The sequence below is a fragment of the Microcaecilia unicolor genome, chromosome 7 (assembly GCF_901765095.1).
Source record: "Microcaecilia unicolor chromosome 7, aMicUni1.1, whole genome shotgun sequence".
In the NCBI taxonomy this organism is placed as follows: domain Eukaryota; kingdom Metazoa; phylum Chordata; class Amphibia; order Gymnophiona; family Siphonopidae; genus Microcaecilia; species Microcaecilia unicolor.
Window position 1 is genome coordinate 155,719,910 of NC_044037.1, and position 27,925 is coordinate 155,747,834.

Genomic DNA, 27,925 nt, shown 5'->3' on the forward strand with positions numbered 1-27,925 from the left:
CATGCATGAAAGCGAAAAAACAGGCGGGGAGCATACTGAGATTAGAGAAGGAATATAGAAGACTGAAGCACCTAAGTATTAAACAACCTTCACAACAAAATCATGAAAAATTATCGGTCACGTTAGTGGCCTTGAATACCGTAATACACGAGGCATACGAAGAAGCAGTTAATGTTTAGGAAACTAAATTTTCAGAGGTTTGGAAATAAAGCAGGCAAAGTGCTTGCAAACATTGCCAGACATCATGGAGCGCGCCCCTTAATTACGGAGATATTAGATAAGACGGGTGGGAAGATATCCTCCCAGGAGGGGATTTCTCAAATATTTTATGAACATTTTGCCAAAACATTCGCTAGAGAGCAACAGGGAGAAGGTCCGGAGTTAACTGACTACCTGGAGGACGCAGGCCTCTTAAAGTTACCGCCTTTGGCACGGGAGCGGTTAGGTCAATCATTAACAATGCAGGAGATACAACGGGCATTAAAATCTCTCCCTTTGGGGTCAGCCCCGGGTCCTGACGGGCTTTCCAATGAATATTATAAGATGTTACCACCTCAGATTGGAGGGTATCCAACAAGAATTTTATGAGGCAGTAGTGCAAAGGGGGGGGGGGGGGGGGTTCCCGCAGGAAGTAAATACGGCCTTAATAACACTGATTCCCAAGCCTGGAAAACCCAGAGATCAGGTGACATCATATATCTTTGTTGAATTCTGACCTTAAGATCCTGGCGTGGGCCATGGCAGCAAGATTAACACCCTATTTGTCAGATTTGGTGAGCGCCCCTCTGGTGGGCTTTGTAAAGGGTAGACACTCCACCTTAAATGTAAGTAAGCTCTTGCTCTCCATGGCCCATTGTCAAACAACCAAAACGCCACTACTTCTGGTCAGCTTAGACGCCGAAAAAGCGTTTGACAAAGTACACTGGGAATATATGTTTAAAGTTCTGGAATTTGGGGGGGTGGGCGGATGGTTTATTCAAGCAATCAAGGCACTTTATGCAGGTCCCTCTGCGAGGCTGTTAATTAACTCATTAGTTTCCCCTCCGTTCGAAGTACAAGCAGGGGTCAGACAGGGATGTCCGCTCTCACCTTTACTGTTTCTTCTATATTTGGAGCCCCTAATATGTACCATTATGAAAGACCCAGACATAGAGGGAGTAGAACTGCCCTCTCAGAAAGTAAAGATACTGGCCTTTGCGGATGATCTGCTGCTAACACTTACCTCCCCACAGAACTCGCTATACAGACTGCTCTCCGTAGTGGATGAATTTGGGTTTTACTCAGGATTCAGGCTTAACCTACAAAAATCTGAGCCACTGCCCACTCCATTAGTAATTAAGGAGCAATGGGAGGGTAATTTTCCGTTGAAGTGGGCATCGGATTACATCACATACTTGGGAGTCAAGAACCCCACGGACTTAGACTCGCTGTATGCTTTAAATATAGAGCCATTGAAGATCAGGACAGCGGAGTCCTTGAAGAGCTGGCAAGCCTTACCTTTGTCTCTTTTGGGAAGGGTGGCACTATATAACATGATACTTTTCCCTACCTGGATATATACCTTTCAAATGCTGCCCTTACACTTGCTGCGTAGGGATGAAAAGTGGCTACATAAAAGAATAAATGGATATCTATGGAACGGGAAGAGGGCTCGTTTGAGTGCAGCGAGAGCGCAGCTACCCCGGGCAAAGGGGGGGTAGGTCTCTTAAATCTGCGGGGTTTTTTTCCATTTCCAGTAGCCTAAGACACTTGTTGGACTGGTCTCGCTCCACATCCTACTTTTCTTGTACGGTAACTGAAAAACAATTGTTTGGCCAGATACATTTTGCAAGTTAGGTGCAAGGGGGGGGGTGGCAGCAAGATATCTCAGGTCCGGCAAGATCTATAGTTCAACCATTAAAGCAGACCTGGAAATAGGTGACAAAACTCCTCTCCTTGGATAGCAAGAATTCCCCACTATTGCCGATTAGAGGTAACCCAGATTTCCCAGTGGGGGACTCCTCGGCGACCTTCCGGGTCTGGGAGACTCATGGAATTACCTATCTATTCCATATTGTAATGGAACAGGGTGAAATGAAGCCTTTGAAGGATATATGTACAGAATTTCGTATAAAACACCCAGATACTTTTGCATATCACCTGCTGAGACATTATGTTAATTCCCTGCCAAAACAATCCTTAACAGCAGAGGTTTGGGAGAGATATAGCAAACTGTTGGGGCTGGAGGCTCAACAGCTAATCCCACTGAGATATTTCCATTCCCACCTCAGAAAGTCTACACAGGACTTTGATTTTTCAAAAGTGGTGAAGCAATGGAATGAAGAGTTGGGAATCAACTTTAATGAGGATCAAATGAAAAGACAACTACTATCCGTTGTAAAACTTACAGAGAATGTGGCATGGCAAGAGATACAGATTAAATTCATACTGAGACTGTATATTTTGCCACGCAGAGCTTGGAGAGCAACGCTAAAAGAAACTGACACCTGCCCTAAATGCAAGGCGACTGGGGCACACCTGGGTCACATGTTTTGGATGTGCCTAGGGGTGCAGAAATTCTGGAAGGACGTGGGATTACAAGTGTCTGCATGCTGGCATCCGGGCTGGAAGACAGGCCCGGGACAGTTGTTTGATAGCTTTGTCAGCAGAGAGCGCATGCCAACGAAAATGAGAGCATTCCTAAAATGCATGGTGCTCATGGGGAAAAAGGACAATTTTGCAGCTGTGGAGAAGTGAGGAATACCCTACCACGGTGCAATGGCGCACAGCAATGCTTCAGATGTGCTCCTTGGAAAAAGGGGGCATAAAGGACTTAGCCTCTAAACAGGGTGAATCCTTTTGTGCCATATGGGCACCTTTTTGGGACACACTCACCCCGACTGTCCGAAGTAGAATTTTGAACTTATGAGGGGAGGGGGGGGGGCTTAGGGATGGGAAGGGAGGAATGGGAGGGTGGGGTAATTAGGGAGGGGGAAAATGTGGACATTGTGTGTGTACACTAGTTGGCTACAGTCCTGTTTGTATCCAGTTAATGGTTGTTAGGATGTATACAAAGAGCCTGTATGTGTGATTGAAAACGTCCAATAAAGATGAGTTTTAAAATATAAATATATATATATATATTGTGTATATCATCTTGTAAAGACACATACTAGTAAAAAAAAAAAAAAACCTGTTGAAAACAAGGGGCAGGGAGCAGGGCACTAGTGCTATGATGGTGGGTCTGGTATGACATACTAAAGAACTAGTGATCAGTTCGGAGATACATACCCAGTTTCTGAGCACTATCAAGCATATTTAAAAAATAATACATTAAATAAAAAAAAAAAAAAGAGTATGATTAGTTTGGAGGTTTCCGGATTGAGTAAATAGTATAAGAAGGGAGACCGAACGGTTATAAATACCCCAGTGTGTCCCTCTTTGAGCAGGGACTGTCTTTTTGTGTATGGTGTACAGTGCTGCGTATGCCTTGTAGCGCTTTAGAAATGATAAGTAGTAGTAGTAGTGTGTAGTCATAAGGTATTAAATTTTAACTGCCAGACCCTCAACCATTTTTCTAACATTTGGAAGGACATCCCTCCAGGGTATTGACTCTATTAGCTATCTTCGTGTCATCCGCAAAAAGGCAAACCTTTCCTTCCAACCATTCAGCAATATCTCTCACAAATATATTAAACAGAATAGGCCCCAGCACCAACCCCTGAGGAACTCCACTGCTCATCTTCCTTTCTACCCTCTGCCACCTGTCGGTCAAGCAGCTTCCTATTCAGTTCACCACTTTTGATCCTAACTTCGGCTCTTTCAGCTTATTCATGAGTCTTCTGTGGAGGACTGTTATAAAGGCTTTGCTGAAATACAAGTAGATTACATCTAGCACACATCCTTCATCCAATTCTTTGGTCATTCAGTCAAAGAAGTCAATAAGATTCGTTTGGCAGGATTTTCTTTTGGTAAAGCCATGTTGCCTCGGGTCCTGTAACCCACTGGCTTCTAGAAAGTTAACTATCATTTCTTTCAGCAGCGACTCCATTATTTTTCCTACCACTGATGTGAGACTTACCGTCTATAGCGGAGGAGTAGCCTAGTGGTTAGTGCAGTGGACTTTGATCCTGGGGAACTGAGTTTGATTCCCACTGCAGCTCCTTGTGACTCTGGGCAAATCACTTAAAATTCCATTGCCCCTGGTACAAAATAAGTACCTGAATATATGTAAACCGCTTTGAATGTAGTTGCAAAAACCTCAGAAAGACCTTATCAAGTCCCATTTCCCTTTCCCACTTTTGTGAAGAGGGACCACATCTGCTCGCCTCCAATCTCGTGGAACCTCTCCCGTCTCTAAAGATTTTATTTATTTATTTGGATTTATTTACCACCTTCTTGAAGGAATTCACTCAAGGCGGTGTACAGTAAGAATAGATCAAACATGAGCAGGAGGCAATTAAAGCAGTGAAAATATTCAAACAATACAAAATATGGCATGGTATAGTACTTGCAATGACAACACAATATGTAATAGAACATTATAATTGGTAGTGAAAAGTAAGGCAAAGTTGTAACATATAGATGAGTAAGAAAGTAGGAATAATTAGAAAGTAAGGTGATTGATTTGAAGAAAGTTGCATGTAAGGTCAGAGATGGTTAAATATTATCTCAGCTAGGGTAGGAGTGGATAAACGTGTCCCGCTGAAGTATGTGCAGCCCGAGTCAATCCTTGTGTGAAGAAGTTAGTTACTTCTTCCGCTAATGGCTTTGTTGAAGAGCCAACCTTTCACCTGCTTCCTAAAGATGTATTAAATAAATCTTTAAGAGATCCCGCCAGGACCTGTCTGAGCCCCCTCAGTATCCTAGGATCCCATCCAGCCCCATAGCTTTGTCCACCTTCAGGTTCGCCAGATGTTTATAAACTCTTTCTTCCGTAAACGGCACAGTATCCACTCCATTCCCAGATATTCCCTCGGCAACCAACTGCGGTCCTTCACCAACTTTTTCCTCCATGAACACCAAAGAAAAATAATTGTTTTAACACGTTCGCTTTATTCTACTCACTCTCCACATAGCCATTCTTATTATCTTTCAGTCTTGCAATTCCATTCCTATCTTTTTGCATAAAGAAAATTATGTCTGCCTCTGAGGCATAAATTTGTGTGGGAGCTTTGAGGAATGCAATTTTATAAAAGTACAAATATTGCCTTTATAAAATATGTGCAACAAAAGTTCCTATGTGACTTCACAGCCTAAAAATTACCAACTATGCTAGCCCTCCAAACAATTTTGCATAATTTAAAATATATAATGAATTGCAATAAAAGATTTTTGAAAACTGCTTTATGTGCCTCAAAAGACAGAGCTGGGTTCAACAAACCTCAAATACCCCTAGATTACTTTCTTGATTTATGTACTGTTCAGTGTATGAATTGGAGCACAGGGTATTGTGAGGACTCTGAAAGGAGTCCATTTCTAGTCATGCTGAGACAGGGACGGGGAAGAGGTTTTCTTTTGAAATGTAATTCTTCTTCTTCTTCACTAATCCCTTCTAGACAAAAGGTTCGCCCTCTAGTGGTCAAAGCCCCAGTGAAAACACTAGTTAGGGAGAGAAACTACAGGTCCCAGAAACCACTAGGGCATCAGCAGGACTCTCAGGAACTGGAGGGAGGGGTGAATGATTGGGAAATGAGTTTTGATCCAGGGAATGAGCAGCAGCTGGGGGAACACAGGGTGGAGGAGGAGATGGAATGGGATATAGAGGAAGGAGGAGTGCATGGAGGTTGGAGGGCTTGCTCAAACTTTCTCAGGAAAGGTAAAGGCTCTGGTGGCGGGAGTGTGGCCCAAGCTGTGTATACTTGAAGAGGAGAAAATAATCCAGTGGGGAAGCCACTGGTGGAAGAAGCTAACCCATAAACTATCTAAGGGTAGAAGATAGTGCTGATGAGGGGAGGCTACAACTAGGAGCAAGACAAAGATTTGCTGTTTGTGATATTCTGAGTTAAGATTGGACTGTGTTAATAAGCTGAATGTGGAAAAACTAAACTGACTCTTGCATTGTTGATGAGGAAACTGCTTGAAGATTAAGACTATATTAAAAGGTGCTGAGAAAAAGACCTGTGGTTTTCAAGAACTATAAGACTGCTGAAGTTTTGTAGTCGTGAGCTGATCCTGGGCACAGGTAAACCAGGACAAGCAGTGCAACGAGGAGGTGGTTTGGAGCCCATACCGGGGACACAGTCAGCCAAACTAAGCAGGATTTGCTCTGGCCATCACGTGGAAGGGAGACCCAGCTCACAGTATGTTCTAACATATATACAAAAAAAAAAAAATTAAATAGAAATAAGGAGATTTTCAATGATTGAGAAACTTATCCACCCTCTAGGAACAGCCTTTGACCTATCAAGGTGGCATTCTGCTTGGGTGAGTTATTACTCTGAGAATTTCTCCTGATGTTTTTCTGGATATATTTGGTAGAACCCAAAAGACATACACTGTTTTCAGCTGATTGGGTATATTGCAAATCCCTTATGTCCTCTTTGGTACTTTGCATTTATCACCCTGGTTTGTCATTATTATAAGATTGCATGAGAAGCATGATGAGCAGTGATATCCTTCTGATTCATCTGAGGTGCATTAAGGGCTGTCCCTTAGCACACAGACTGGTGTGATTCTCCCAGATTGTCTTAGAAGTGCATCCCTGTATAGGATTCATTAAAGGAACATGTGCCCTTGGGTTTTCTCTGCTCCCAGCATCATATATCAACAAGGATCAACGCCAATGCTTTTTCACCTATTCTATGGATTGACACTAACTCACTTGATACTGGTACTGATGGAGTGGAATCCCTTGCTATCAGCAGGTGGGAGAATCTAGAGGTACTCTGCCCCCTTTGCTTTTATTGCTGCTCAGTTTTGACAAACATCATTGCTTCTCCAATGTCAATGCACCAGCATCTAGTACAGTTCCTACACCTTTCAATGTCAATGGATCATAGTTATCTGACCAAAGAGTTCCTCCATCAGGATTAGATGGGAAACAGTGATCATAATATGAATTTGAGCTGATATCTGGAATGAAGGCACAAAGGAAATCTAATTTAGCAGCATTTAATTTTCGAAAATACGATAAAATGAGGAAAAACTTTAAAAAGCTAAAAGAATAGGCCGCAAAGGTTAGGATTTTAAATCTATATAGTAACATAATAGATGACAGCTGAAAAAGATCTGCACAATCCATCCAGTCTGCCCAACAAGATAAACTCATATGTGCTACTTTTTGTGTATACCTTACCTTGATTTGTATCTGCCATTTTCAGGGCACAGACCGTAGAAGTCTTGCCCAGCACTAGCGCCGCCTCCCAACCACCAGCCCCGCCTCCCCCCACCAGCTCTGCCACCCAATCTCAGCTAAGCTTCTGAGGATCCATTCCTTCTGAACAGGATTCCTTTATGTTTATCCCACGCATGTTTGAATTCCGTTACCGTTTTCATCTCCGCCACCTCCCGTGGGAGGGCATTCCAAGTATTCACCACTCTCTCCGTGAAAAAAAATACTTCCTGACATTTTTCTTGAGTCTGCCCCCCTTCAATCTCATTGCATGTCCTCTAGTTCTACCGCCTTCCCATCTCCGGGAAAGGTTTGTTTGCGGATTAATACCTTTCAAGTATTTGAACGTCTATCATATCACCCCCATTTCTCCTTTCCAACAGGGTATACATGTTCAGGTCAGCAAGTCTCTCCTCATACGTCTTGTAACGCAAATCCCATACCATTCTCGTAGCTTTTCTTTGTACTGCTTCAATTCTTTTTACATCCTTAGCAAGATACGGCCTCCAAAACTGAACACAATACTCACTGACGACTTATACAGCACATTAAAACCTCTTTTCTTCTGCTGGTCACACCTCTCTCCATACAGCCTAGCAAACTTCTAGCTAAGGCCACCGCCTTCTCACACTGTTTCATCGCGTTCAGATCCTCAGATACTATCACCCCAAGATCCCTCTCCCTGTCCGTACATATCAGACTCTCACCGCCTAGCACACGTCTCCTGTGGATTTCTACTCCCTAAATGCATCACTTTGCATTTCTTCGCATTGAATTTTAATTGCCAAAACTAAGACCATTCTTCTAGCTTCTGCAGATCCTTTTTCATGTTTTCCACTCCCTCCCGGGTGTCCACTCTGTTACAAATCTTAGTATCATCCGCAAAAAGGCAAACTTTACCTTCTAACCCTTCGGCAATGTCACTCACAAATATATTGAACAGAATCGGCCCCAGCACCGATCCCTGAGGCACTCCACTACTCACCTTTCCCTCATCTGAGCGAATTCCATTAACCACCACTCTCTGGCGTCTGTCCGTCAACCAGTTCCTAATCCAGTTCATCACGTCGGGTCCTATCTTCAGCTCGTCAAGTTTATTCAAGAGCCTCCTGTGGGGAACCGTGTCAAAAGCTTTGCAGAAATCTAAGTAGATTATGTTTATAGCACGTCCGTGATTCAATTCTCTGTTCACCCAGTCAAAGAATTCAATGAGATTCGTTTGGCACGATTTACCTTTGGTAAAACCATGTTGTCTCAGATCCTGCAACTTATTGGCTTCCAGGAAATTCACTATCCTTTCCTTCAGCATTGCTTCCATTACTTTTCCAATAATTGAAGTGAGGCTTACCGGCCTGTAGATTCCAGCTTCTTCCCTATCCCCACCTTTGTGAAGAGGGACACATCCGCCATTCTCCAATCCCACGGAACCTCCCCCGTCTCCAAGGATTTATTAAACAAATCTTTAAGAGGAGCTCAGAGAGGTTCTGGCGGGTCCAGAACCTCTCTGAGCTCCTTCAATATCCTGGGTGGATCCCATCCGGTCCTACGGCTTTGTCCACCTTTAGCTTTTCAAGTTGTTCATACACACTCTCTTCCATGAACGGTGCTGTATCCACTCCATTCTCATTTGTACTTTTGCCAGTCAATCGCGGTCCTTCTCCAGGATTTTCTTCTGTTTAAACAGAAGTATCTATTTAGCAAATTTGCTTTTTCTTCATCATTATCTACAAAGCGGTTCGCAGCATCTTTCAGTCTCACAATTCCTTTTTTAGTCTTCCTCCTTTCACTAATATACCTGAAGAAATTTTTGTCACCCCTCTTTACATTTCTAGCCATTTTTTTCTTCCCCTTGCGCTTTCGCCAGACATATCTCTCTCTTGGCAGACATATCTCTCTCTTGGTATGGATGTTTAAAAAATACCATCATGGAAGCCCAGACCAGATGCATTCCACGTATTAAAGGTGGAAAGTAGAGCAAATGACAGCATGGTTAAAAGATGAAGTGAAAAAGGCTATTAGAGTCAAAAGAGCATCCTTCAAAGGATGAAAAGATCCGAATGAAGAAAATAGGTAGCAAAATAAACACTGGCAAACTAGATGCAAAGCACTGATAAAGAAGCTAAAAGAGAATATGAATCCATGGGACTGCTGGATCATGAAGATACAAAAGGGGCACGCAGGGAGGACAAGGCCATAGCGGAGAGACTGAATGAATTCTTTGCTTTGGTCTTTACCAAAGAAGAAGAAAACCATTTCTGGTATAGGTTGGATCTTACAAGGGTGACGATGCAAAGGAACTGAAAGAAATCTCAGTGAACTTGGAAAATGTACTGAGCCAAATCGACAAGTTAAAGAGTAATAAATCACCTGAACCAGATGGTATACAACCCAGGGTACTGAAAGAACTCAAATATGAAATTGAAGTTCTTCTGTTAGTGATATATATCCTGTCGTTAAAATGTAGTACCTGAAGATTGGAGAGTGGCCAATGTAAACCTGATTTTTTAAAAGGATTTAAGGATAATCTGGGAAATTACAGATTGGTAACCTTGACTTCAGTGCCAGGTAAAATAGTGGAAACTATTATGAAGAATAAACTACTACTACTTAACATTTCTAGAGCGCTACTAGGGATTACGCAGCGCTGTACAGTTTAACAAAGAAGGACAGTCCCTGCTCAAAGGAGCTTACAATCTAAAGGACGAAATGTCAAGTTGGGGCAGTCAAGATTTCCTGAATAGAGGTGTAGTGGTTAGGTGCCGAAGGCGACACTGAAGAGGTGGGCTTTGAGCAAGGATTTGAAGATGGGCAGGGAGGGGGCCTGGCGTATGGGCTCAAGGAGTTTATTCCAAGCATGGGGTGAGGCGAGGCAGAAAGGGCGGAGCCTGGAGTTGGCGGTGGTGGAGAAGGGTACTGAGTCAGCATGGGTTCAGTCAAGGAAGTCTTGCCTCACCAATCTGCTTCATTTCTTTGAAGACATGAATAAACATGTGGATAAAGGTTAGTAGTATCAAGATTTAGATGTTGTACCTAGATTTTCAGAAAGCTATTGACAAAGTTGCTCAAGAGAGACTCCTGAGAAAAATTGAAAGTTATGGGATAGAAGGCAATGTCGTGTGGCAGTGGTTCCCAAACCCCATCCTGGAGGCATCCCAGCCAGTCAGGTTTTCAGGATATCCACAATGAATATTCATGAGAGATTTGAATACAGTGGAGGCAGTGCATGCAAATATCTCTCATGAATATTTATTAACATTTCCTAGTAACTTTGACTACTTTTGATATTTAACAAATCTGTATTCATTATTCCTTCACAAATTTATAAATCCATAAAACTCCCTTGTCCTCACTGTTTCAATCACATACATTCATACCTTACACCTCCCTGTATTCAAACATAAAATACATTAAATTCACAGTGTGAGTGGTTCAAACCAACTCATATTCATAACTGAAATCCAGCCTGTGCACTAATAGCACTGTTTATCACTTCTATCTCTGTGTTTTAACCACTGAGGTCCTCTGTACAACCAACAGTTCTCAATATCAAATCAAACAGTCTAAAGACAGTGAGGACAAGGGAGTTTTATGGATTTATAAATTTGTGAAGGAATAATGAATAAAGATTTGTTAAATATCAAAAGTAGTCAAAGTTACTAGGAAATGTTAATATATTTATTGTAACTTGTTGAGGTAATTTCTCACAGGGGTAGGAGGGATGAATATTTATTATGGATATCCTGAAAACCTGAATGGTTAAGGTGCCTCCAGAATTAGGTTTGGGAACAACTGTCCTGTGGGTTAGGAATTGGTTATTGGATAGAAAACAGAGGCCATTTTTCTCAACGGAGGATAGAGAATAGTGGAGTGCCGCAGTGATTTGTACTGGGACCAGTGTTATTTAACATATTTATAAATGATCTGGAAATCAGAATGACAAACGAGGTGATTAAATTTGCATGACACAAAATTATTCAAAGTTATCAAAGCACATGCAGAGACTGTGAAAAATTGCAAGATGACCATAGGAAACTGGAAGGCTGGGCATCCAAATGGCAGATAAAATTTAATCTGGACAAATGGAAAGTAATGCACATTGGAAAGAATAATCCATAAAAACAAACAGGATGCTAGGAACTACTAGGGAAGGGAAGGTAAATAGGACCTTTAAAATGCCTCTGTATTACTCCGTGGTGCGAACTCACCATAAGTATTGTGTTTAATTCTGGTTGCCGTATCTCAAAAAAAGATATAGCGGAATTAGAAAAGGTTCTAAGAAGAGCAACCAAAATGATAAAGGGGATGGAATAACTCTCATATGAAAGAAAAGCTAAAGAGATTAGGGCTCTTCAGCTTGGAAGACAGACAGTTGAGGGGGGATAAGATTGAGGTCTACAAAATCCTGAGTGGTGTAGAACGGGTAAAAGTGAATCAATTTTTCAATCTTTCAAAACGTACGAAGACCGGGGACACTCAATTAAATTACATAGAATCATTTTCATGCACCTTTTCTGCTATCATGTGAAATTTGTCCCTAAATTAGTCACCCTAACTCCTGTTATCTATCTTATCTGTCTATATGTTTTGACCTAAGTAGCATACTATTTATTTATTTATTGCATTTGTATCCCACATTTTCCCACCTTTTTGCAGGCTCAGCGTGGCTTACAATATATTATGAATAATGGAAATACAATTTGTTACAACTTGGTTATGGATTACATTGTGAAGAGTTATGCGAGACAATCAAAGTATCGTTAAGGAATATAACAATGGAACAAAACCGTGAAACATTGGAAAGAGACAACGGGAAGCTAAAAGGGCAATATTAAGACACGAAGACATATGGTATACATATTTCTGTGAATAAAGGTATAGGTGAGGTGAGATTACTGGGGATGAGAGTTCAGAAGTGGATGTTTTGATGCATTAATGAACAGTGAATGTGTTTTGGTGGTGTTGTGTGTTTTGGTTCTTTCCGTAAATTTGTTCAAAAAGATGGGTCTTCAGTAATTACTAGACCACATATGCTGTTATTTCAATACTTTTACTACTGTACTTGTACTGCCTACATCTTGTTTATGCTCGCGGTACACCACCATGGGAATTTCTTCAAAAAGGCAGTACATAAATCTTAATAAAATAAAATATGTGTAATGTTTTCAGTCCTGCAGTGTTCTGTTGTATATGGACTCTCAGTGTAGTGCTCTCACCTGTGCCTCCGGGGGACCACCTTCATCTCTGATTAGAAGCAGATAACTTTGTCCATCAACTACTATCTCTTTCTTGAATCTCCCACCTGCCATACAAAGGAAATAGTTACATAAAACACATTTTCAAATAAGAACAAATAAAAAGCCAGCACAAATTGAAGAGGCTTCATTAGTGGAAGAATACAGATTTTAGCCTCTGTAATCACTTGCCAAGAGATCACTCACAATCCTGTCAGAAGCATTTCAGCAAATCAGAGCAAGAGTGTTATTATATTGAAATGTTTCACCATATTATATGTTAGACAACTGTTTAGGAAAGGGAAACTTTTTTTTTTTTGGGGGGGGGGGGGGGGGGGGGAGGCTAGAAGACCAGCCCCAGTGGTTCAGTAGTAGTGTAGCACACCAGCATATGGAGAGTACTCTTAATTGCAGAGTCAGGCCTCCTACACTCGAATTTGGCTCAAACTAAGGATGTTGTGGAAGCACTAATCACAGCTGGAGGAGGGAGTCATGGTCACTGTTAAAATCTGTATCTGATGGCTGAATTTAGAACCTATGACACAGGTTTCTAGAAAAAGCTCTGGCTCATGGCTCTCAGATGGAGGACTACTGCTGCAATGATCAGGCTAGGAGCTGTGGAAGGGTGGGTCTATTAAAATTAGGAAGAGATTCTTGGGTAGTTGCAAATGAATGTGCACTACTAAAATCAAAATCCCAGCACTGGTTCCAATTCATCTAGAAGAAAAAAGGTAGAACTAGCAAGCCAAAATAACAAACAAGTCACTAATTCTGCAAGTGCCCTCCAATATAAAGTAGAACCAATAGACAGGATGCTGGTGAATGGAACACAAAACAGACTGTACAGTGGTGGAAATAAGTATTTGATCCCTTGCTGATTTTGTAAGTTTGCCCACTGACAAAGACATGAGCAGCCCATAATTGAAGGGTAGGTTATTGGTAACAGTGAGAGATAGCACATCACAAATTAAATCCGGAAAATCACATTGTGGAAAGTATATGAATTTATTTGCATTCTGCAGAGGGAAATAAGTATTTAATCCCTCTGGCAAACAAGACCTAATACTTGGTGGCAAAACCCTTGTTGGCAAGCACAGCGGTCAGACGTCTTCTGTAGTTGATGATGAGGTTTGCACACGTCAGGAGGAATTTTGGTCCACTCCTCTTTGCAGATCATCTCTAAATCATTAAGAGTTCTGGGCTGTCGCTTGGCAACTCGCAGCTTCAGCTCCCTCCATAAGTTTTCAATGGGATTAAGGTCTGGTGACTGGCTAGGCCACTCCATGACCCTAATGTGCTTCTTCCTGAGCCACTCCTTTGTTGCCTTGGCTGTATGTTTTGGGTCATTGTCGTGCTGGAAGACCCAGCCACGACCCATTTTTAAGGCCCTGGCGGAGGGAAGGAGGTTGTCACTCAGAATTGTACGGTACATGGCCCCATCCATTCTCCCACTGATGCGGTGAAGTAGTCCTGTGCCCTTAGCAGAGAAACACCCCCAAAACATAACATTTCCACCTCCATGCTTGACAGTGGGGACGGTGTTCTTTGGGTCATAGGCAGCATTTCTCTTCCTCCAAACACGGCGAGTTGAGTTCATGCCAAAGAGCTCAATTTTTGTCTCATCTGACCACAGCACCTTCTCCCAATCACTCTCGGCATCATCCAGGTGTTCACTGGCAAACTTCAGACGGGCCGTCACATGTGCCTTCCGGAGCAGGGGGACCTTGCGGGCACTGCAGGATTGCAATCCGTTATGTCGTAATGTGTTACCAATGGTTTTCGTGGTGACAGTGGTCCCAGCTGCCTTGAGATCATTGACAAGTTCCCCCCTTGTAGTTGTAGGCTGATTTCTAACCTTCCTCATGATCAAGGATACCCCACGAGGTGAGATTTTGCGTGGAGCCCCAGATCTTTGTCGATTGACAGTCATTTTGTACTTCTTCCATTTTCTTACTATGGCACCAACAGTTGTCTCCTTCTCACCCAGCGTCTTACTGATGGTTTTGTAGCCCATTCCAGCCTTGTGCAGGTGTATGATCTTGTCCCTGACATCCTTAGACAGCTCCTTGCTCTTGGCCATTTTGTAGAGGTTAGAGTCTGACTGATTCACTGAGTCTGTGGACAGGTGTCTTTCATACAGGTGACCATTGCCGACAGCTGTCTGTCATGCAGGTAACGAGTTAATTTGGAGCATCTACCTGGTCTGTAGGGGCCAGATCTCTTACTGGTTGGTGGGGGATCAAATACTTATTTCCCTCTGCAGAATGCAAATAAATTCATATACTTTCCACAATGTGATTTTCCGGATTTAATTTGTGATGTGCTATCTCTCACTGTTACCAATAACCTACCCTTCAATTATGGGCTGCTCATGTCTTTGTCAGTGGGCAAACTTACAAAATCAGCAAGGGATCAAATACTTATTTCCACCACTGTATATACGAAAGGTAGAATAGGGAGAGGCAGCTGTGAGTGGACTTGGGAACAGAGTTTGAAGTGAGGTAGCAGCTTGATGGAAAAAGTTCTGCAACAAAGTTTATCAAGGAATTAACTGACAATGTTTTGGAAAACTAACTGAAGGGTATTGTGTTTCCTGTGAAAGATCTTGATTAGAAGCCTTGGAGCCCTTTTACTAAGCTGCGCTAAAAAGTAGCCTGTGGTATTAATAGCATGGGGCTTTCTCATGCACTGAGGCCACTTTTACCGCGGTTGTAAAATGGCCACATTTCCTATTGCCCCCATTAATGGTCACATTCTAATTTCCCCAATCAGCATGTGGCCATTAGCGTGGGAGCCCTTACCAACATCTATTTACTAAATGGTAAGGGCTCACGCACTAACCATGCCCTAAATCAGACAGTGCACGGCAATGCAGCTGTGCTGATTAGCGCTGGGCATGTCTCCTCTCCACCCCCAATCAAGCCCCAAGCACTAAAAAAAATATGTTCTATTTTTTTTTTTTTTTTAGTGAGTGGGTAGTGCGCACTGAACCCAAAACTACTGCAGGATGCCTGAGTGCACCCCACAGTAGTGGATTTTAACCTGCAGTAAGCATGCATTAGTGCTTACCATAGCTTAGTAAAAGAGTGCCATAGTGAGGTATCTCCCCAGTGGATTAAAATACCTGGGCAGGAAACGCAGGAGAAAAACAGACACGCCAGAAGAGATAACCTCACTGCCATTAGATACGCCCTATATTAAAGTTATGCCAGGTGTCTGCATGTTGGCTGGGAAAGCAAACCCCTAATGTATATTGGCCCTCCTACCCTCTCCCCCCCCCCTTTGAAGTTACTGGCATCAGCTCCCAGCCCACCCCTACCCCCAAAAGAATCGACTGTCCCTTTCTCAACATGAAAATAGTGCCCTGGTGTCTAGTGGCATTCTGACCCCTCCCCAAGCCTCTGGACCTTAAAAGAGTCAGGAGCAAAGCCCACTTGAATCTGCCTCTGGCAGTGCCTTCATCAAAACCCTATGTAATGCATCCTGGGAAGCACTTGTCGAGACCAGTCTGCGACAAAGGAATTTCTCCATTGTGGTGGACTGGCCCCACTCGGTGCATGAGAAAAGTGGGAACAATTCTGTTCCCACTCTTCTCCTGCTCCTAAGACTTTCCGTGGGACACTGTTGTTGCTTCTAATCGTATGGTTGTGTCCCACTCGGTGAATCCCAAGATGACAGTGTGGGATGGGGCATTGTCATTTTGAAGAGGGTGACATCAGAGGCAGGAGCAAGTGGGTATCGCTTCTACCTCTTCAGGTACAGGGATCCAAGAGCTCAAGGGAGGCTTGGGGAAGGGATTGGTGCCACTGGACACCAGTGACTATTTTTCTTTAAAACAGGGACAGGGGGTTGGGGTCAGGAATAGGGAGGGAGCCACTAAACACCAAGGATGTTTAATGTTGGGTGGGGGCAGAGGGAAAGAATGAAAGAAGGGGGCTACTAGATTATCAGGACTTTCAGGTTATGTTGGTGGGAGTTGCAGGAAGGGGTCAAGGGAGGGGCACTAGACTACAAGGAACACTGTAAAAAGCTACCAGGGGCTCTCCCTAACCCTTCTATGCAGCGTCAGACCTGGCAGTAAATTTCTCACACTGCAGACATTAGCACACATACTATTAGCTTTTCTGCATTGCTGCAGATTAGCTAATAGCCTTTTTACCATGCATTTAAATGCCTTCTAATATGCTGTGCACCAGTCTGCTGGTGCATCCCATAACGAGCTCATAGACTGCTCATTAATTGTGCGCTGCAATCCACAGTAGCTTTCTGCATCAGCTCTCTAGAGAGATTGGTCTGTGACAGCTTTTAACACATGCTCCCTGATCATTTTAAATCATATGCATATAAACAACACAGAAAAATGGAAAGGCTCCAAAATACTGTATTCTTCCACATGCGAAGCCGAGTTTTGGAACAGACAATATATAGTACATAGAATGGTATTACTACATTTTCACATATCTAAGAAAGGATGTTGAAGTACTACACATATTTGACATACAGCACTGATGTTAACTTTGTACAGAACAATGGACTAAATTATGGAAAAAATTGATAAACTTGCAACTAATGGATGAGTTTAAAAGAGCCGAGTTAGATGAAATAGTGATTATACACAATCAGTCATGTAGGTTGGAATAAAGGTCATAGATTATTTCATTATCAATCTCAGCCAGCATCAACAATTTGTGTCACTACTTATATGTTTAACTGAAGTATTTATATATAATAACAGGAAGCTGTAATTATCCCCAATGGCACAGAGTAACTAACCAATATTATTGATAAATAATGTATAACCCCTGCTCACTACCAACTTTGGGGTTGTGAAGAATTGCAGGCCTATGTAACCTCTGTACCGCTCTATCAACTAACTGAGAAGCCTAAAGGTTAGTGGGCTGAAAACCTGGGGAAATGGGTTGTTTACACTATAGCTCTTTGTGATCCTGGGTGAAAGCTTAGAGTGTGAGCCCACTAAGGACAGAGAAAGTTCCTGTATATTAGAGCTACTTTGGCTGTACCACAGAAATACAGTATATCAAATCCATGACCCTTTACCCTTTATTTACTACTTAGATAGTAAATTGATGTGTGCTATATGAAACTTGAAATAAAGTGAAGTTTCTTACCTGAAGCAGGTGTTCTCCAAGGACAGCAGGCTGTATATTCTCACATATGGGTGACGTCACGTCAGCCCCCGGAGGATTTTAGTAAAAAATCGCAGAAGTCTCTTCTGGAGCGTTCCACCGCGCGAGGCGCTAGTATTGCGCATGCGTGAACACGATTTCCCGCCCGTCGCGCGGACACGCTCCTCAGTTGAATCCAATAGATGAAAAGAAATCAACTCCAAAGGGGAGGAAGGAGGGTTTGTGAGAATATCCAGCCTGCTGTCCTCGGAGAATACCTGCTTCAAGTAAGAAACTTCACTTTCTCCGAGGACAAGCAGGCTGGATATTCTCACATGTGGGGTATCCCTAGCCCCCAGGCTCACTCAAAACAACAAACAGTGGTCAACTGGGCCTCGCAACGGCGAGGACATAACAAAAGTTGACCTGAAACAAGAAACATCTATCAGAGTGCAGCCTGGAACAGAAGAAAAATGGGCCTAGGAGGGTTGGAGTTGGATTCTAAACCCCAAACAGATTCTGCAGCACCGACTGCCCAAACCGACTGTCCCATCGACTGTCCTGCTGAAGGCAGTAATGAGATGTGAATGTGTGGACTGATGACCACATCGCAGCCTTGCAGATCTCTTCAATAGTGGCTGACCTGAGATGAGCCACTGACACAGCCATGGCTCTAACATTATGAGCCGTGACATGGCCCTCTAAAGTCAGCCCAGCTTGGGCATAAGTGAAGGAAATGCAATCTGCTAGCCAATTAGATATGGTGCGTTTCCCGACAGCAACTCCCCTCTTGTTGGGATTAAAAGAAATAAACAACTGGGCGGACTGTGGGGGCTTGTCCGATCCACGTAAAAGGCCAATGCTCTTTTGCAGTCCAAAGTGTGCAGCTTGCTTTCGCCAGGACTTGTATGAGGGCGAGGAAAAAATGTTGGCAAGACAATTGACTGGTTCAGATGGAACTCCGCCACCATCTTTGGCAAGAACTTAGGGTGCGTGTGGAGGACTACTCTGTTATGATGAAATTTAAGGTAAGGAGCATGAACCCTAGAGCCTGAAGCTCACTGACCCTACAAGCTGAAGTAACAGCCACCAAGAAAATGACCTTCCAGGTCAAGTACTTCAGATGGCAGGAACTCAGTGGCTCGAAAGGGAGTTTCATTAGCTGGGTGAGAACGACATTGAGATCCCATGACACTGGACGAGGCTTGACAGGGGGCTTTGACAAAAGCAAACCTCTCATGAAGCGAACAACTAAAGGCTGTCCAGAGATAGGCTGACCTTCTACACGTTGATGATAAGCACTAATAGCACTAAGGTGAACTCTTATGGAGTTGGTCTTCAGACCAGACTCTAATAAATGCAGAAGGTATTCAAGCAAGGTCTGTGTAGGACAAGAAAAGGAGTCAGTCGGTCCCGGGGGGCCTGCAAAGCAGGAGGCGCCAAGGCAGGTGAAGACCCGCTCGATGCATCACTGCTCCCAGCGTGCATCGGTCTTTTGGCAGCCTGTACCCGGTCTCCTGATGCCAACGCTGCCCTCAACATCAATGGTACCGATTTCAACGCCGACGCCAAGGTACCGGACCCAAAAAGCTTTTCTCTTTGGGCCTCTTGAGAAAGCTGAGTGCGCTTTTTCATTTTTAGGCACAACTTACAGCTTTCCTGAAGATGGTCGGGCCCAAGGCACTGAAGGCACCAGGAGTGCGAATCAGTACCAGAGATGGTCCGGTTGCAGCGGGCGCATGGCTTGAAGCCGCTGGGCGTCTTTGATGACATTGCGGGGAAAATCGCCTCCGCAAAATCAAAGGACGCGATTGTGTCAGAAAAACAGACACAAAAAAAGGGAAAAAATACCCGATCGAGCGACCTAAGAACGGTCGCAACGAAAAAAGAAAGGAAACTTAGAAAACGAAAAAACTAAGAAATAGAGGAACTAAAAGGTTTCTTTTTTTTTTTTTTTTTTTTTTTTAACAAGAACACCCGAAAAGGGTAAAAAACGAACTTCGTTTGAAGAAAAGAACTTCCACTCCAAAGGCGTGGAAAAATGTGAAGCGCTGATAACAGAACTCCGTGTCTACTCAGACGTGGAAAAGAAAGAACTGAGGAGCGTGACTGCGCGATGGGCAGGAAATCGTGTTCGCGCATGCGCAATACTGGCACCTCGCGCGGTGGCATGCTCTAGAACAGACCTCTGCGATTTTTTTACTAAAATCCTCCGGGGGCCAACGTGACGTCACCCACACGTGAGAATATCAGCCTGCTTGTCCTCGGAGAATCTCATTTTACGCAGTGAGATCTGTTTACTACTAACATCCATTAATGGCATTAGCACATGCTAATATGATAGAGCACATCAGAAAATGTAGCTGTAAGCTCATTCAATGGAAATCATCACCTCATCCGTATAAAAAATAATTTTTAAAAAGCCAACTTTAAGCTCATTTATTATTTGCTGATTAAATTATATGGGGTGCTCAATATATAAAGAAGACACCAAAGGGAAATAGAAGTGTTTATATAATTATCCAAAAATTCAAGAAAACACATCTTCAAGCAGTGTTTCTGGGGTAACAATTGGCACTATAAGAAGAAATAAAAATAGCAGTTACTAATGGCCCTGTCCTTGTTTTGATGGTTTTCTAGAGGAAATGGCTTCAGTTGTAGTTGTACCACAGCAGATTAGTTCCCCTGAAGACGCCAATACATTGGTGAAACATGGTCCATGTCAGGAACCATAAACTCTGAACAATGGATATCGTATTTATGAAATCACAAAATTGAAGTATAAAAGTTTTACTCTGACTTGAGGCTCGCATCAGTTCCTGCATAGTGGTATCCTACTGATAACTGGAAAACGACGCACCCGCTAAAATCAACACAAGTTAAGTATATACCAGGTTATAAGTTTTTGAAAGCTGTATTTTTGGACTGGTTTAGCTGGTATACTACTATATAGTGGAGTAGAGGTAGGGAGTGCTATGATTGTGGCAATGGTGTTTTTACATATCTCGAGTCTTTGGGTTGCTGTAAAACATCAAAAACACTGAGCACAATTTGAAATTTTATTCACATATATATTTTTTGCACAATAAGTTTTTTTATAAACCATATATTTAGTTTAGATTGTGGCTTATTTTTATCTTTGGTTTCTGTAAAAATTTCCAGTATACTGATTGGGAACCGAAAAAATTTCCTTTAAACCCAGAATAGGTCTCTCTCTCACATTAAATTTTAACTGCCAGACCCTTGACCATTCTTCTAACGTTCGGAAATCCCTTCTCATTGTTTCTACTCCCTCCAGGGTATCCACTTTGTTGGCTATTTTTGTGTCATCTGCAAAATGGCAAACCTTTCCTTCCAACCCTTCAGCAATATTTCCCATAAATATATTAAACAGAATAGACCCCAGCACCAACCCCTGAGGAACTCCACTGCTCACCTTCCTTTCCTCCGAGCTGATTCCATTTACCACCACCCTCTGCCACCTGTAGGTCAACCAGTTTCCTATCCAGTTCACCACTTTTGTTCCTAAGTTCAACCTTTTCAACTTATTCACAAGTCTTCTGTGGGGGACTGTATCAAAGGCTTTGCTGAAATCCAAGTAGATTACATCTAGCACACGTCCTTCATCAAGTTCTTTGGTCACCCAGTCAAAGAAGTCAATAAGATTCATTTGGCGGGATGTTCTTTTGGTAAAGCCATGTTGCCTTGGGTCCTCAAACTCGCTGGCTTCTAGAAAGTTAATCATTTCTTTCAGCAGCGACTTCATCATTTTTCCTACCACCGACATGAGACTTACTGGTCTGTAGTTTCCCACTTCTTCCCTGTCTCCACTTTTGTGAAGAGGGGCCACATCTGCTCATCTGCACGCTTTAAGATCATCTAAATCCTGTGACAAACAGGGACCCTCATCTGGATCATCCGTCCATGAGGGCCTACCAGACTCCTCAGATTCCCCACAGCTTGACCAGTGGGGGGGAAAGGGAGATGCGCCACTGTCAGACAGGAAATTTAGCCGTCTACATTTAGCGTCAGTCCAACGCTCGGGGGAAGCAGGAAACTCAGGAGCCAACACTGGACTATCAAAACCTGGAGGGAATCCAGCCCACAACGCGGTGTCAAACGCCTCCGGCACAGTCCTTTTTACCATAAAGGCCTTATGCATCAGGAGCACAAATTCAGGGGAGAAAAACTCACCCTGGCCCTCTGCCCCCGAATTAGGAGAAGCGGAGGAAGGTGCTCCTCTAGCAGCCTCAGAATAAGGCGTCCCCCTGCACTCAGACTCCTCCGCAACCGCGAGGGTCGAGACACGCGGCGCTTTCAAAATGATGTCCGCTGCCAGCTCCATTGAGCGGGAAGAATCACCGCTCTCCATGCCCGTACTAGCATGAGCATCTAGGGAGCACGTACTGCAAAGCCCCGCTGCTGACCTGCGTTTACCACAACGGAAGCAGTGCTTAACGCCTTCAGCAGCCATCGCCCGCCTAGACAGAAATATAGAAATAAAATGGCAGCTTCGCACCAAAACTTACCACGCACAGACGCTGTCCACGGGAACCTCCCCGGAGGAGCTGGGCACCACTCTCACCTCAACGAGCTCCGGTCAAGCTGCACTGAACCAAAATCACTGGAGAAAGCCTCAGAACAGCCACGCTGTAAAAGCGCACCCTTTTTTTTTTTACACTGTGAGGAAAGTTGGAGGCAGGCAGTAAATGAGGGACTCCGGGAGGAGGGGGTGGGGAGTAAGGCAGGGACAGGGAACAAAACCAAGTATGCCTTTAAAGTGGGCACCACCAGCCACAACACCCCCGCTCCACTGGCAAAGCACAGGAGCCACGCCAGGCAGAATTCCAGGATCTGATCAAGTGACGTCCACACCTGCTGGGAGATAGAGATATACTGAAGGCAGAAGGGGCTAGCCGTCCAAGGTCACTGTAGTTTGTCAGTGCTCTCTATCTCCACCTGCTGGTAGGCAAATACAACCCATCAGTTAATGGATTCATCTGCTGTTGATGACAAGGTCATTTTTTCATAGTTCTGTGGATTATTGCTTTTGGATTATTGCTTGTGAATTTTAAACAACTTCTTTAGAAGATTTGGCTATCGGTTTGCCCAAATCGTGTCAGAACACCTCTTCCCATCCATCCTTGATCTGACCTTTGGATTTGTTGTGGAAGCTGTGTGGACCTCCCTTTTTTTGCTTGAAATCCTCTAGTTCTGACATGCAAGCTAACACTTGGTCCCAACAGACCGTCTGCTATATCTTTAGAAACCTTAACATCACAATTTAATGTCTCCAATACAGTCCTAAGTTCTGCCATACACTTATTTAAAGTGTAAAGGCGTGAGTGTGCTCAGGAAGCAGGGATTGAAGTTTGAAAATTTGGAGCAGGACATCTTTCCTTTCTGCCGATTCATTTTTTCCAGAGTTTGCAACAGCTGCTGAAACTATTGTTATCAGGGAGTCAGTATACTCAGTGTGACCCCTCAGGCAGTTTAGCAGCCTGAGACAGTATTTCTTTTGCAAGAGAAAAAACACAGATTTTGCTCAAGGGCAGGTAAAGCATCCCCTTTTTCAGGAGATGTCTCACTAGGTGGCCTCAGTCCTGCCCAGGGGCGTAGCCAGACAACAGAGTTTGGGTAGGCCAGGGCAAGAAGTGGCTGGGCACCAAGTGTTCCCCCCACCACCACTGAAAAAATTTCTCAGCTGCTGGGAAAACACTTGTTTCCACCTTGGTAGTCTGCAGCAGGCATGCACTGAAAACTGAGCATGCGCAGGTGCCAGTATCATGGGGAGTAGCATTTTCATTACCATCAGGGGGAAGTCTTCAGCTGGTGGAGCTTGGGATCCCCACCAGCTACCGCTAAACATGTGCTACTGTTGGATGGGCCTGAGCCCTAGGTGGGTGGGCCCTGGCCCACCCAGGCCCACCTGTGCCTACGCCACTGGTTCCGCCTCATTAGTATCTGATAAGTAGTCATTATACACACCTCTTCCTGGTATGCAGGAGAGGGAGTGGGTACAGAGGGCCAGCTGCACTAAACCTAACGAGCAAGTAGTAAACCCTGGCATGCACTAAATACTTTTTTCCGACATGGTAGCAGCTAACAAAAACAGAATGCAGATGAGCAAATTGTGGAGAAACCCCTATTGTGATGAGATGCACTAACCTTTTCCCGATTGCCTTAACGCTGGAAAAGGGTGGAAAATCTAACCCAAAAAACAGCCTGTGCTCGTCAGGAGCGTCCTTTATGGACCTTCTTCACTATATTAAAAAAAAAAAAAAACAGGCTTCGATGCTGCAAGCTCTTTTTTGGAACCTGGAATAATAAAAACATCTTTTTTGGCCGTGCTTCACTCAGCTGAGAGACCTCGAAGTCTCTGAGCCAATCACAGCGCGTTTAGCTCAGCTGAAAGCGTTGTGATTGGCTCAGGGACTTCCAGGTCTCAGCTGAGTGAAGCACTGCCAAAAAAAAATATTTTTATTATTAAGGGGGCCAAAATAGACGTTTTTTGGATGGGCGCCCATTTTGGCCGCCTTCCCCCTTTGCAATAATAAAAACGTCTTTTTTGGCAGTGCTTCACTCAGCTGAGACCTGGAAGTCCCTGAGCTAATCACAATATGTTCAGCCGAGCTAAACGCGCTGTGATTGGCTCAGAGACTTCCTGGTCTCTCAGCTGAGTGAAGCACTGCCAAAAAAAGACGTTTTTATTATTAGGGTGCCAAAATGGACGTGTTTTTTCGGATGGGTGTCCTCAACTGCACTGTCCTGGATCGAGCCGCATCGGAGGGGGTGAGCAGAGCGGCGTCTTCGGGCGGCACAAGGAGGCGTATTTGGTATGCGCAGAGCAGCCAGCATAATGCTTGGCTGCTCTGCGCATGCTCGACTGGCCGACTATCCGACTGTTTAAAGACGGAATAGAAAATGTAAGTGAGCTACAACAAGCAGCTCATTTGCATTCCTATTCCTTGATGCCTGTCCGTTCCTTACCGATTCGCTAAGGGAATCGGTAAGGAAAGGGCTTTAACGAGTCTTTAGTGCTTCTTGCCCTGATAGGTAGAAGTGAAATATGCCCTAGGGCTGGTTTATTAAATTTCTCACTAACGCCCCGATGCTGAAAAGCAAATGCAGGCACTAGAGGCCATTAGTGCTGGACTAGCGCCTACATTTGCTTGTGTCAACTGCTCAGAGCTGACGAAAAAAGTGAAACAATGAGCTTACTGGCCCTCAGCGAAACAAGTTGCTCAGTGGGCAGCACTCCAAACAAGGGCACTCTTCTCGCAGCAAAGCCTAAACCAGCTCTGAGTTGGCACTAGGGTTGTGCTGAGCCATGGGGAGGGGATGACCTCTTGTCAGACCTAAATCTCTGGTGGTCTGGAGGACCAGTGGATCCCAGACCCCCCCCCCCCCCATTTTTTTAAAACCCTGGTGATCAACAGGGACCCCTGGCCAGGACCCTCTTCCTCCAAAGACTAGACTTAAATGGTAGTTAGGCCCCATCCAGTGCATCCCAGGCTGCATCAGGCAGGGCTCTGCCATTTTGATGACATGTCTGGCAGGAAGAGGGACTAGGACGCCTTCCCTCCTTCAAGGTAGGAGGGGGTAGGGGGGCCACTGCTAGGCTACTGGGGCTAGGCTAGTCTTCGAGGGAGGGGGGACTGGGGTCCAACAGAACCTTGTGTGTTTAGGGGGTGGGAGGGTATAGGGTCCACCTATGATTTGCCTGGGCATGCACTTAAGAGCTCTTCTTAATGCACAACGTTTTGAGCACACGTGCCAGACACTATCCTCCCGAACTCCCTAATGCTCAATGCTATGAACGCACATACGTTTGCATCTCATTAGCGTTGAGCATTAGAAAGTTGTTCTTCTGCACTGTTCCAGTGCTATTTCTCTGGCACTGTTCAGTACAGCACCAGAGTTTTCAGCATCTGGGCCTAGGGGACAAAATTATTGAACTTTGTTTTCTAACTTTCTAATTGTAGCGCCTTCCTCAGGCCCCAATGCTCAAAACTTTGGCAGTGTTCCACATAGCATCATACAAATATCGCCGGAAAAGTGCAGACCCCCCCCCCCCCCCCCATGTTCAACGATGAGATGCAAATATAGGTGCGCTCAAATGTTGAGCATTAGGGAGTTTAGCAGGAGGATTGTGCTTGGCACATGCGCAGAAGAGTTCCACTCCTGTGTGCATACACCTGGTAAAACCTGAAGCACACATTGGTGTCTGTTTTCTGCTGCCTAAATATAAGCCTTTTTGAATTTTTATTTAGCACACATGCTTTTAATTTAGACTCAGGAAAGAGATGCCAATGTTACTCGCTTTAACATCCTCCTTTAATCTCCAACTATGCTCCACCTCCCCCACTCATCAAAATGGTCACTGTCTTGATCTCATCTTCTCCTCCAACTGTTCACCCTCTAGTTTCCTTGCCTCTGATCTTCCCCTCTCTGATCATGATCTTATAACTTTCACACTTAAATCTCCTCCCTCCCAGTCCCGTCCTATCTTATCTAATTTATCTAGGAATCTTCACGATATTGACAATTCATCTCTATCCTCCCATGTTTCAAACCTCGTCTCTACTGTGGCACCATCTACGTCTGTCAATGAGGCTGTTTCTTCTTACAACAATACTCTATCCTCTGCCTTAGACACACTTGCACCTTTGATGACCCCCCCCCTATGGCGTACAAAACCCAACCTTGGCTGACTTCTAATATCCGCTACCTACGTTCCTGTATCCGCTCCGCCGAACGCCTCTGGCGGAAATCTCGGGCCCTTGCTGATTTCTTACACTTTAAGTTCATGCTGACCTCCTTCCAATCTGCTCTTTTATGCGCCAAACAGGATTATTATATCCAACTGACCAACTCTCTTGGCTCTAACCTTCGACTTCTCTTCACCACATTGAACTCTCTCCTGAAGGTGCCCCCTCCCCCAACTCCCCCTTCATTATCTCCTCAGACCCTTGCTGAATTCTTTCACGACAAGGTTCAAAAGAAAAACCTTGAATTCTCTACCTCGCCACCTCTCCCTCCACTAGTCCGTTCCCCTCTCTCTCCTTCCCCTCATTCCCTTTCCTCCTTTCCTGAAGTTACTAAAGAGGAAACTACACTTCTCCTTTCTTCCTCAAAATGTACTACCTGTTCCTCTGATCCCATTCCCACCCACCTTCTTAATGCCATCTCACCTGCTCTTATTCCATTTATCTGTAACATTCTCAACCTCTCACTTTCCACTGAAACTGTCCCTACTGCCTTTAAACATACTGTGGTCACACCTCTCCTTAAGAAGCCTTCACTCGACCCTACTTGTCCCTCTAATTACCGACCCATCTCCCTCCTCCCTTTTCTCTCCAAATTACTTGAGCGTGCTGTTCACCACCGCTGCCTTGATTTTCTCTCCTCACATGCTATTCTTGACCCACTACAATCTGGTTTTCCCCCTCTCCACTCAACCGAAACTACGCTTACTAAAGTCTCCAATGACCTATTACTGGCTAAATCCAGAGGTCTCTATTCCATCCTCATTCTTCTTGATCTTTCCGCTGCTTTTGACACTGTCGATCACAGCATACTCCTCGATACCCTGCCCTCACTTGGATTCCAGGGCTCTGTCCTTTCCTGGTTCTCTTCCTACCTCTCCTTCCGCACCTTCAGTGTTCACTCTGGTGGATCCTCTTCTACTTCTATCCCTCTGCCTTTCGGCGTACCTCAGGGTTCAGTTCTTGGTCCCCTCCTTCTTTTCTATCTACACTTCTTCACTTGGTTCATTAATCTCATCCCATGGCTTTTCTTACCATCTCTATGCTGATGACTCCCAAATCTACCTTTCTACCCCCGATATCTCACCTTGCATCCAAAACCAAAGTTTCAGCGTGCTTGTCTGGCATTGCTGTCTGGATGTCTCAACGCCACCTGAAATTAAACATGACCAAAACTGAGCTTCTCATTTTCCCCCCAAACCCACCTCCCCACTCCCCCCATTTTCTATTTCTGTTGATGGCTCTCTCATTCTCCCTGTCTCCTCAGCTCGAAACCTTGGGGTTATCTTTGACTCTTCGCTCTCCTTCTCTGCTCATATCCAGCAGACCACCAAGACCTGTCGTTTCTTTCTTTACAACATCCGTAAAATCCACCCCTTTCTTTCTAAGCACTCTACCAAAACCCTCATCCACACCCTTGTCACCTGTCGTTTAGACTACTGCAATCTGCTTCTTGCTGGCCTCCTACTTAAGTCACCTCTCTCCTCT

General features: G+C 44.2%; 1 protein-coding gene across 2 annotated transcripts in view; it reads right to left on the bottom strand.

Moving 5' to 3' along the window:
* The window catches only part of AGAP1 (ArfGAP with GTPase domain, ankyrin repeat and PH domain 1), a 2,358,592-nt gene that overhangs the window by 1,842,594 nt on the left and 488,073 nt on the right, over positions 1-27,925 (bottom strand). For both annotated transcript variants that reach the window (XM_030210552.1, XM_030210551.1), the window contains exon 4: positions 12,526-12,611. In XM_030210552.1, coding sequence (XP_030066412.1) covers positions 12,526-12,611 — 86 coding nt within the window. The remainder of the gene's footprint in view (positions 1-12,525; positions 12,612-27,925) is intronic.